Below are 12,500 nucleotides of genomic sequence, written 5' to 3' on the forward strand. Positions count from 1 at the left end.
ACACAGTTGCAGTCCAGTCAAATCGCGCCCGTCACTTCATCGATTGGGCATTGGTGGTGGAAGAAGTGCCCGATCTAGAGTCGGAGAGCACGGATAGTACTGGTATGCCAGGTCAGCGGTTCAAGATGCAGCCTGAGCAGTACACCATACAGGATTCGCACGTTCAGCAGAATGCCTATACGCCTCCGTATACGTGAGATTCGGCTGAAGGTCGAGTTTTTCAAATCCGTAGGAAGAACTAGGAACAGCACCACACTCTATGGATCAGAAGGTCCCATAATATTATATTTATTCCCGTAGCTATGCAGAAGACGTTACTTCAGTAACGTCTGGCGCTAGCCAGGGTCCACACAGCTTTAATTCCCGTAGCTATGCAGAAGACGTTACTTCAGTAACGTCTGGCGCTAGCCAGGGTCCACACAGCTTTAATTTGGTGTTTGTTTGTGTGTTTGTTTGTTTGTGTCACGCCTGGCGCTATCCGTATCTGACCGCAAAAAAGCATAGGATGTTATAAATTTTTCAATTCTTCTTTTTTCAGGCATATCCTGGGATTCGAACCCGCACTATCGCCCTACATGCATTCCCCCATACACTTCGCATTCATACCCATTCTTCCAAGTTGCTTTACGTTATTATCTTGCGTTTGAAAGCCCTATTTGAATATTGCGGGCAGCTGTATGTGGCCAGCTGTGTTTGATGGTACGGTACGGTACGGGAGACGGTGTCGTATTACCCTCGACCGTACCTGTCCCTATCCCCTACCGTACTGTGCCATCAAAGACGGCTGGCCACAATGCATATTCAAATAGGGCTTTCAAATGCAAGATCACAATGTGAAACAACTTGGAAGAATTAGTATGTATGCGAAGTGCATCGGGGGATGCATGCAGGGCGCGCGATAGTGCGGGTTCGAATCCCAGGTTATGTCTTAAAAAAAAGGAATTTTTTAAAGAATTTATAACATCCCTATGCTTTTTTTTGTCTAGGTCATCAAGGCAAAAAAGCATAGCGTAGGGCCCTGAGCTTCCAAGCTCTCTCGTTTGGTGTTTGTGTGTTTGTTTGTTTGTGTCACGCCTGGCGCTATCCGTATCTGACGGCAAAAAAGCATAGGATGTTATAAATTTTTCAATTCTCCTATTTTTTTTTTAGGCATATCCTGGGATTCGAACCCGCACTATCGCCCTACATGCATTCCCCCATACACTTCGCATTCATACCCATTCTTCCAAGTTGCTTCACGTTATTATCTTGCGTTTGAAAGCCCTATTTGAATATTGCGAGCAGCTGTATGTGGCCAGCTGTGTTTGATGGTACGGTACAGTACGGGAGACGGTGTCGTATTACCCTCGATCGTACCTGTCCCGTACCTATCCCCTACCGTACCGTGCCATCAAAGACGGCTGGCCACAATGCATATTATAGCAATAAAAACTGCTTTAGGGCAGTTTTCTAAAAAAAGTTATTGTGTTCTAGTCCATAGACCCCGTCTAAAAAGTAAGAAATTAACGAAATGTGATAGCCGAAAATTAAAATTTCACACAAAACCTCACAATAATCACGACACTTATTATTATTATTATTATTAACTGGTTTGAGGGAAAGAGATTATTATTATTATTAACTTTTATTTTACTAGGGTGTTTCCCACAGACACTTGAAGATCTAATAGTACGGCTTACAACACTTGTTTATTCCGCACACTTGTACTTGTACAAGTACATGTACTGCGCCAACATGCTTGCATGTGAAAGACCACCACGAGGGGAAAAGGTCGTCTGGCATCCTGTGTGTGATTATTGTGAGGTTTTGTGTGAAATTTTAATTTTCGGCTATCACATTTCGTTAATTTCTTACTTTTTAGACGGGGTCTATGGACTAGAACACAATAACTTTTTTTAGAAAACTGCCCTAAAGCAGTTTTTATTGCTATAATTTCTTTTGTTTTTTTGGCTAAAGGATATTACCGGTATTATTATTATTTTATTTATTTTACTAGGGTGTTTCCCACAGACCTATGGTCTTCTTACGGGAGCGCCTAGAAAGGTTAAGCATGAACGAACAAAATGGGCGATAATAATCTGTACAAGAGCGAACAGTGGAAGGCAGCATATTCCACCGATCAGAACCTATAATTGTGTCACCAATGAAATGCCCTAAATGATGGCCTACATGTAGCGCCTCTACATGTTATTATTATTATTTTATTTTACTAGGGTGTTTCCCACAGACCTATGGTCTTCTTACGGGAGCCCCTATGTACATGTACGTGTATCATATCAATTTCAATACCGTATTTATACGCATTGATGTGCAAGCCTTTTCTTGCAGAAAATGGAACTAGTCTTGCATACATGTATTCACGTTCTTCTGCAGGGGAATCATATGAGTAGTGGCGGTGATACTTTTTTTTATACGCAGGTCATTCTGTGGATGTTGCAGAATTTCATGACTCTGTCATAAAATTGTCTTGTCTTTCAGAAAATTCAGATGTCCGCACCCTAAATCATATTTACTTGTGAATTGTAACAAGGTGTGTGCCGCAGATGTTTTTGTTGATTCTGTGTTTATAATTGTAGTCATGGGTTGTCGTGATAAGGTCATCCGGCATCATAATGTAGTGAAATCGTAATCCTGTTGATGTCGATAAAACTTTTGGAAGCAGTTCAATGACTTCAAAGTGTTAAAAGTCCACGATTGTCTAAAACAACACAGCAAAGTAGGAACAATAAACATGTATTAAAATGTAAATAAATACATTGCTGAGTCCGACACCTCGTTCCAACAACTACACTGATCCTGAGGATATAAGGGGCAAGGATATAATGGTTGGAGGTACTGAGAGATAAACAAGGCACTCCATAATAATAAAATGTTACACGACTTTGGGGGAGTATGAATGATATCCAGTCAAACCTCTTTAGGACGAACATCAAGGGACCGATGGTATTTGCTCTGTGAGTTTGTCTTGACCCTATTTTATAACGAGTGAATACAATTATTTCCCCAATACTGCAATAGAGACACGAATAGATTTCTTCTACAGCGAAAGATTCTAAGCCAGACCAAAGCATTGACTCGTCTTTTATGAAACAAATGAGTCACGGAAACTTTCTTTAGCAACATGACGGCAACTGAAACAACAACAGAGAAAATACGATACATGTACAGCACATTCTTGCAGGTATAACAAACAGATTGCAGATCGTAATTCTTGCTCTACCGGCACGCAACTTTATTTGGGGCAGTGCAATCTCGGCGCTACTCACAAATCAAACAGCCCAGACTCGAGTAAACAAATCCAATCGTACGAGATTTTCACGAGACTGCACCCATTGGCTTGTTTCGTATGAAGCAAACAAGTCACTGAATGCATGAACCTCTCCATAATGGAGATTTTCCCTGAGATGCGAATTTATTTTTGCATACTAGTACTCGGCCAATGCGTCCTTGAACCTTTCCCTCCAGATTGGGAACTGCCAACGATGCTATGCCACTGCAAAATTCAGATTCTACCCCATGATCGGAGCACGGAATGCCGGAAGCAATCATGACCAGTGCCTTACTTGTAACGTACCAATGTACAATGAACATGAGTATTTCGACAAAACATCTAAGCCTTACCGTCAAGAAGGTGAACTCGCGTTCTTCGCACACTGTTGGCAAGGGCAAAGAGATACGAATGGATCTATTAAATCCGAATAAAATCAGCACACGTTTCCGTAAATGAAAGGGTGAGCATAAGCAAATGAATCGAAGGAAACTGGTCAACTCAGAGATCACCTGTCATTGAGTATTCCGTAAAAGGAGGCCTCGGCAGCGGAAAAGCTAAATTTAGAAAGGAGATCCTGTCAGCTTTTCCATTATTTATTTCATTCCGCCCAAAATCAGCACACTTTTCGTAAATGAAAGAGTCAACACAAGCAAATGAATCAAAGTGAACTGGTCAACTCACCTGTCATTGAGTAATATTCCGCGAAAGGAGGTCTCAGCAGCACCGAAACGAAATAAGCCAGGCCAGGAGACAAAATATCCGAAACAGCTCATGCAAGAAGCAGTTCCAAAGAAGGAAGTTCCTCGCGCATGCACATCCGAAAACGGACTGCACTGCATGCAACAAAATGTCTGCCGTGCACGTGCACAGCACGCGGCTACCACCTGTTGGTAGATCTAATACCGAGCACCTTACGTAGAAACTTACGTAGCCTAAGTGAAGTACCGAGCACCTTACGTAGAAACTTACGTAGCATAGCGGTGTCGTTTTTTCTGCCATGTGAACACAATAATAGAAAAGCTGACAGGATCGCTTTTCTAAATTCAAATAGGGCTTTCAAATGCAAGATCACAATGTGAAACAACTTGAAAGAATTAGTATGTATGCGAAGTGTATCGGGGGATGCATGCAGGGCGCGCGATAGTGCGGGTTCGAATCCCAGGTTATGTCTTAAAAAAAGGATTTTTTTAAAGAATTTATAACATCCCTATGCTTTTTTTGTCTAGGTCATCAAGGCAAAAAAGCATAGCGTAGGGCCCTGAGCTTCCAAGCTCTCTCGTCCAGCTACCAGTACATACCACGGGAGTTCCACTGTACATGTTTTAGGATATTTCGCTGTACGGCAAATGAATGTTTTTTTCTTCATCAACCACCACACCGCAACTGCGCTCTCCAACTAACCCTGACACGTTGCCACAGCACACCATCAGCAAAGCGACACTGATGTAAAACTCATCTGTGCATGGCCATATGCTGCCTGTTGTGAGTGTTTACCCTTCTTGAATGCAAATGAAATGAATGTACATATGTACATGTGGTAACATGTTGAAGGTAAGACTGTACATCAGACTCGGATGGAGAGCCAAGGATAAAGATTTTTTTTAAACCTGGATAACTTGCAAATCTTTGGTCCTCTGTTTTTAATCGCTAGACTGTAGGATCTTAGTTTCAGTGCTACACTCACAAGAATCTGCTGGGCTGTAGGTCAAGTTGAGCATGGACTGGCCAAACGATGCTCCATCTGAGTATATGGAATGCTGCGCAGATGAACACGGGCATGCATGCATGCACGCGCACACACGCACATGCACGCACGCACGCACACACACACACACACACACACACACACACACACACACACACACATACAAACATACACACGCAGTGCGTAAACGAAAAAGCACACTAGTACCACAGAACAAATATTTACAGTGCGTTTCAAAAATATAGACTCATGATTTCAAAAACCGTTAGGCCAGCATCTATACCACCTAAAATCTGTGATCACTTTGTGCATAAAAAAAATCGAAATTAGGCGTGTGTAATCCGATCGCTTAAAAACCTACATGAGAGTAATTGCGGGAAGGGCGTGAGTAACATTCCGGACCCTATTGTGTTATCTGTATTTTCGACTACGAAAAAAAGTTCTCTTCAGGCATTTCATGCAACAACGTTTTTCGGACGAAGATCTAGCTAGTAATTAGTTCTATCCAAACTGATGAAGCTGGAAAAGCGACTGTCTGCCACTCCGTATTGGGCTAAATTGGTCAAATGCACATGTTTAGTAGCACACAATGAACACCCAACCGTGCAGGTACACACCTATGGGAATTCGTACATCTGTATGAGATGATGTAATGTGCATAAGGACTATTGCCGCTCATAGCATCGAGTATCGAGGGAAGCAGCCGTTCGACTCGACGAACGAGATAGATTCTAACTTTCTTTCGAGCACAATTAACAATCCTTGAGCTAGAAACACAAGGGTCGTCATCGACCCCACGCCCACCCACACAAGCACACGTGTGTGCGCATACACGTGCACCCCCCCCCCCCCCCCCCCACACACACGCGTGCCGCTGACGAAACAGAACAGAGCACGAACTCACCTTCCATATCAAAGTGCGCAACACGGCGTTGATCTCTGGCTGCAAGCTAGCCAACCACCCTCCGGGCTAAATGTGGGAAGAACAAGGATGACACACAACTGATCGCACACCACTCTGGGCAAACAATAGGCTTTAAGTCTGGCGAGAGATAATTTTTAATTTAAAAAAATACTCGCTTACTTGGGTCCTGGTGGTGACAGTCAATTTTTTCTTCAGACTTTTCCCTTTTCCATTCCCTCAACCTATGAATACTCGCTTGCTTCTTCACTTTTCACCGTATACGTGCCCTCTTCCCCGTTATGCTGCTGCCTCCGATGCTGCTGCCTCCGTTGCTGCAGCTATTGTTCAGATAATGTCACCTGTGGGTGCTCCTACAGTCGTTCGTTCTGACAATGGCACTGGGTTTTCTAATAGTAATGCGGCTGTCAGCTCACTTTTTCTCTGCCATGGGCGCCCGTCCACGTGAGGACTGGAGCGGTGCAACATCCCCAGTGCCCAGCACGACAATCGCTCAGCCTTGGGACTGATACGCAGATGTGTATTTCAGTATGACTGAGTTACTCTTCTAAACGCAGGGTGGTTACTGTAAAATAGTGTAAATCAACAAAATTAAATATTCGGCGCATATTTATTTTCAGCCTGGGCCTTCCAGGCCTAATTTTTTTGCGGCCGAAATTTTGGTTTGCAAGTTTCAGTATGACAGCGCATCTAAGCAGCAGCAGTACAGGCTGACATTTTTAATGCAGCCGAAATGTGTTTTTGACCTCGGAGGCTGAAATTCGAACATGCCGAAAATGTGTATACTTACAGTATTCTGTGCTTGGTGTGCATACAATAGGAATTCTTACAAGTAAAAGCCACACTAGTATTCTTCAAAACCAGGCCAGAAATCAGCTTTACGGCTCCTACCCCGATCAGCGCGGGCACTTTTGTTTAAAAATTCCCTTAGCTGCGGCAGCACACAGTACCTGAAAGTGACGAAAGGCGGACACAACCTGCTGGCGCAGGGTCAGGACCAGTTCCTCGTCCAGCTCCGATGCGTCGAGCTGCATTACAACACACACACACGCACACGCACACGTAAATGTGTAAATGGCTACATTGGACTTTAATCCTTAGGTGTTGATACAGGCTTTCTTCTACCATAATAATTGATAGAGGCCTTTTCCTACAATTCATTCACACGGGGGGGGGGGGTTCTACCCCAACTACAGCGTGTGCTGTCAAGACACTGGTCGAGATCCGTCACCATGATGGCAGTCAGGGAAAAAGAAGCAGGCAACACGGGAGAGTGGGCTGCAGCCATGTTGTGGGCCCACTAGACCGCAAGAGCAGGCCAAACACCGTGAGTAAGTTGGATGTAAGTTACTGCGGAATCACCTTAGTGATACATGCATGTAAATGTACCGTGGAACTCAGTTAGTACACACACTGATAAAACATACTCTTGCTTAGTGTCGGGATGGCGGTTTGGGTCTCTCGATTCCCACCGCCCAATCTCACCACTATGCCCACTCCCGAGTTGTTACCAATGAGCTCAGGGAAAGGAATGTTAAGGTAGATCCCTCGCTAGCTGGTGTGGCAGAAGCTACCAAAAATGCCAAACGTCAAGTCCGCACTGCAGCTCGGGCATCACAGCAACAGCTGAAGAAGGGGTTTGCAGGGCTGCCACACTTGGAGGGAGAAAAATCTGACGGGGGTCGGAGGTGTCCCCCAGTGAAAATGTTTAGGAAAATGGCTTACTGTTGGGACCCCAGAACACATTTTCAACTGTCCACACACATGCAAGCACGCGTGCATTTTACAGCTAAATGTACATGTACAATGACTGGCCAAACGCGACCTGGAAGCGCTGAATGGCCAACTGGACTAAAAAGCGCTCAAAATAAAATAATTGGTTGTCCCTCTTTGGGAACAAAATCGGTCGGTTTGTCCGACAGGCGATCAAAAATCGGACGATTTCCGAAAAATCGGAGCAAGTGGCAGCCCTGGGTTTGTGAGCGGTGAAGGCGCGGTACATGCGGCTCAGCTTGAGCTTGCTTCCGAGCGTGGTAGCTCTGCTTGGCTGACGTCACGTCCTCTATCCTGCCATGGCTTTCGTCTCGCTAAGTCTGAGTTTAGAGATGCTCTCTGTTTGCGCTATGGCTGGGTGCCGGAGCGTTTGCCGTCATCCTGCATTTGTGGCAATGCGCGCTTCGACGTCTCCCACACGTTATCCTGCCCGACCGCCGACCGGTGGATTTCCGTCTTTAAGACACAATGAAATCCGTGACGTCACCGCCGACCTCATTCGCCAGGTGGCTCACTCGGTATCCGTGGAACCTCCACTGCAACCGCTCTCTGGTGAGCAGTTCAGCCTCCGTGCTGCGTCCTTAGTGGACAATGCTGCCAGTGGGCGTTGGGGTGGCCGGTTCGAACGCACAATGTTTGATATACGGGCTTTCAACCACTATGCGGCTTCGAATCGTGCTGCTTCAACCCCCGCTGTGCATGCCCGCCATGAACGCGAGAAGAGGAGACGATATGAGGAGAGAACTCGGGAAGTTGAGAGGGCCTCCTTCGTGCCAGTCGTCATGTCGGCCAGTGGTGGTGCTGGGAAAGCTGCCACAGTTTCGTATAAGCACTTGGCTGCTCTTACCTATGAAAAGAAAAATGACCAGTATTCTGCCACCATGGCGTGGATTCGCACTCGGCTGTGCTTTGCGCTGGTAAGGTCCAGCATCATGTGTTCGCGTGGTGCCAGATCCTCTAAGTCCCGCGGCTACCTCCAGCGAGATCTGGTTGCGGTTGTCATTGCGGAGGCACGCCTGCGGCCTGAGGCATGACTAGCTAAAAAAAAATTTTTTTAAACCATTTTGAAAGTTGCTTGGACTGAGTTTCACTTGTTTTATTAATATTAGTGTATTATAGTTACTGCGCAGTACTGTGCATGCTACATAATCATAATAACTATTTTCGGGTTTTGCCCGTACAAGAGGATTGTGGCCGCGTGAAGAAAAAAAAAGCGTGCAGACATTTGTCCAGAGCACGGGTGTAGTGATCCATTCTGAAGTAGGTTGGGATATAAGAGGTCCGCTGGATACCAAGAACACTTTCCTGCTGTCCACGCAGCGCAGGTACGTCTTATCAGAGTTCCTCCTGTACAGTGAGTTGTCACTGAACAGGGGCGTCGGAAGGTAATTTAGTGTGGTACGGTCAGCAATCTGAAGTACAATTTACTCGTGGGGGAGGGGTTGCTGGGCTGAAAAGTTTGGAAATTTAGAGCACAACTCAGTGCATTTTATTGATTCACAGGGTACTTGGGGGGAAAGGTGGTACGGTCAATACCGTAGTGACCATACCGTGTCCGCCGCCCCTGCTGAACCTTTGATATGACAGTCATGCTTTGATTCATTATGACCTACAAACAAACCACTTTGCCATTGGAGACTCAGAGGTCCTATGCGGCACAGATCCGGAGTTGCGGACTCTGCCCCTGTAGGCTCTTGCTGATACGGCAGGATCGCCGGAAGCAGTTTTTGATTAGTCCAGCCATGGTTTACCATGGTTGGCTATCACCCACATCTTCTCGTTTTGGCTGCCATCGGAAGCCATAAGATGTTGAATAAAAGGACCACACCCAACTTTCCGTGTGTGATGTTGAATAAACGAGAGAGCTTGGAAGCTCAGGGCCCTACGCTATGCTTTTATGCTTTTTTGCCTAGCTCATCGTACATGTTATAAGAACTGAGGCAAAAGTATTTGCAGAATTTATTGCGGATTGTTATTTCTCTAATAATCATCTACTTTTGGTTTGCTCCTTCTTTTCTTTTTATCTCCTTATACTGTAAATCAACAAATTTTGGCCGATGAGAAATAGAAACCTCTCTATTAGAGAGGTTAAGATGCACGTTATTTCCGACGTGACGCGCAATTCACGTCAAATTTGAAATCGATCGGTATTTTTGCTCTCACATGCATCCATTGCTCAATCATGCATCATTTGCCTATATGACAAACTTTGGCCTGCGATTTACTTTGGCCGGTTGGTACCAAGCGGCGAAATCAGCGAAATTAAATCGCCAGCGAAAATTAGTTGATTTTAATACAGTAATCGGATTTTCTGGCCTTTTTGTAGTAATACATGTACATTGACCTGTTGAGCCAATGACGACGCCGAATGCATGGTTGCCTGTGGAGCACATTACATAACTTAGCAGTCTCCTAAAATACGTATCCTGTCGGACGGTAAAAGAGTCTGCAGATTTAGTTTTTCTGCGCGTCGACCGGATGTCTGCGACGCGAAAGTTCAGCTCGCGTTATTTGGCTCGCACGTCGAAAAATCAACGCGAGTGGCCTGCTGCTCACGTGGAAATTTGGACATTACATAACTTTACAGTCTCCTATAATCCGTATCCTGTCCGACGGCAAAAGAGGCTGCAGATTTAGTTTTTCTGCGCGTCGACGGGATGTCTGTCCTGACGTTCACTGGGACCGGCGCTGACTCTGCCGATCACGGGCGTTCTGGACTCGACGGGATGTCTGTCCTGACGTTTCCTGGGACCGGCTTAGACTCTGCCGATCACGGGCGTTCTGGACTCAACGGGATGTCTGTCCTGACGTTGCCTGGGACCGGCGGACTCTGCCGATCACGGGGGTTCTGGAGTCGACGGGATCTCTCTTCCGACGTTTCCTGTGACCGGCGCTGAATCGCTCGTTCACGCTTATTTTGGAGACGACGGGATCTCTCTTCCAAAGTACATGTATGTTTATGCTGACGCATCCTATCACCTATTCGGCGTCTATTCTAATTTAATTTCCTCCTCGTCTCCCTATTTCTTTCCAAATCTCCCTCTACATCAGGGAGTCGTATACATAATACGACGAATATTGGTACGGTACGGGACAGATACAGGAGCCCGCAAATATTGTGGACAGCTGTTATGTACAATCCTCTAGAGCCTTTGTAGTCACAGATACGGGACAGATACGGGACAGATACGGGATAGCTCCAGCCGTGACACAAACAAACAAACAAACACACAAACACCAAATTAAAGCTGTGTGGACCCTGGCTAGCGCCAGACGTTACTGAAGTAACGTCTTCTGCATAGCTACGGGAATAAATAATAAATAAATAAATAAATACCATAGCCTTTTATACAGTGTGTGTATGATCACATCACAGTGGGTAAGACACAACCTACCCAGCAGACAACATGCATTGGTGGTCAACAAGTTGGTCGGGTGATGACCTGACCAGCCAGACCGATTCCGCCGGGCCTGTACGATGCAATGTGCATGTACAGTACTGGCTCAACGAAATCCAGTCGTGTCACTCAAGTACGCGCCGGGCGTTGCGCAGCCCTAGACCTGCGAACACAGGGCTGTGGAATTGTGCAAGGCGCAACCAGGAGTGACGCGACTGGTTTTCATTGAGCAGCACCGTGCATGTCTTTTGGTCAGGAATTAAATGTAGGCAGCTCGGGGAACTTTTTAAACGAAATCAAAAAGATTACCGGAAATTTGTGCTATACAGCAATATCATGTCACTACAATGTCTTATTCTTTTCTTTTTGGCAGTGTTCCCGCCCTGGCTGGTTTGACTTGAATGTACATGTCATTACAGTACTTCGGGCTCTCACCTGCACTACTCTCAGAGCTGCTACGTTTCCCCTCCCTGGGACACTGGCCATCTCGCTCGGTATTTCCTTTCCAGCTTTCCTGGACGCAACTAAGATAGCTTTTGCACCAAGAATCACACTCACTCCACAATGGCTCGTAAAGATAATAATCTGGTAGGTCGTAATCAAGTGGCGTGCTTCACAATCTGGTAGGTCTACATGTATAGAGCAGAGAAAATCACTAGAGCACCTCGGCTATCTTGTCCACCCAGTCCAGAAGGAAGTCGCTGGCTGTCTTTCTGAATTGTTGTCCATTGTTGTGTTGTAGAGACTTTGAGATATTTTTTGAAATTTTATGACCACGTGATGGCTAGACACGTGCGGCGTGTACGACCAGTGACGTGATGTCCGGCTGTGTCGTAACAAGAAAGGGATTTTGATTTTGTTTTGAACATTGCATATATTGTATCAACTAACTTTATGTTTGTGAAGAGACCCTCAATGCCTCAGATATATCGTTCAGCATAATCTAGACCTTTGTTTGTTAGTTTTGCTCACTTTGATGTGGATCTAAATTTTCGAGATGGCTTTAGTTCGAGCACTGCGAGGATCGTTCTTCTGCCCGGTCGCACGCCACTCAGTTTGCTGTTTTCACGATAATGTAAATGGAGACCGAATTTTTATGGTTTGTGCTCTCATTGCAAGACACTCTGACCGGACTTATAATTATGTTATATTTGCTGCAGGCGACCAGACCACCTGGAAGCAACCCATTGTCTTCCTCTCCATCCACATCGTCAAAGGATAAAGTAAGAGGCTTGGGTTTTTTTTCTGAAGAATCGTTGCTCACAGAACCAAAAGATTGGCATACACTATACATTGCTTATTGAGACATCGAGGGATAGGAGAAAAAAGAGAAAATCACCGGTGTATTAATTTCTACGAGGTGTATCTGGAATTCAATCAGGAAGCTCCCGCTGCTAACTGCCGGTGTGTTTGTGCGGTATGCGTGTGCAC

General features: G+C 45.5%; 2 protein-coding genes across 2 annotated transcripts in view; one reads left to right on the forward strand and one right to left on the reverse strand.

Moving 5' to 3' along the window:
* LOC135815281 (peroxisome biogenesis factor 2-like) overlaps positions 1-11,805 on the reverse strand; it is a 24,102-nt gene extending 12,297 nt beyond the window's left edge. Inside the window, exons 1-4 of the mRNA XM_065328561.1 lie at positions 11,505-11,805; positions 6,849-6,926; positions 5,881-5,946; positions 4,956-5,028 (exon numbers count right to left, since the gene is read on the reverse strand). Coding sequence (XP_065184633.1) covers positions 4,956-5,028; positions 5,881-5,946; positions 6,849-6,926; positions 11,505-11,555 — 268 coding nt within the window. The 5' untranslated portion in view covers positions 11,556-11,805. The remainder of the gene's footprint in view (positions 1-4,955; positions 5,029-5,880; positions 5,947-6,848; positions 6,927-11,504) is intronic.
* A 146-nt stretch (positions 11,806-11,951) lies between these two features.
* Positions 11,952-12,500, forward strand: part of LOC135815291 (poly(A) RNA polymerase GLD2-like) — a 15,730-nt gene continuing 15,181 nt past the window's right edge. The window contains exons 1-2 of the mRNA XM_065328571.1: positions 11,952-12,144; positions 12,230-12,292. Coding sequence (XP_065184643.1) covers positions 12,067-12,144; positions 12,230-12,292 — 141 coding nt within the window. The 5' untranslated portion in view covers positions 11,952-12,066. The remainder of the gene's footprint in view (positions 12,145-12,229; positions 12,293-12,500) is intronic.

This window comes from Sycon ciliatum, chromosome 1 (assembly GCF_964019385.1).
Source record: "Sycon ciliatum chromosome 1, ocSycCili1.1, whole genome shotgun sequence".
Lineage (NCBI taxonomy): Eukaryota > Metazoa > Porifera > Calcarea > Leucosolenida > Sycettidae > Sycon > Sycon ciliatum.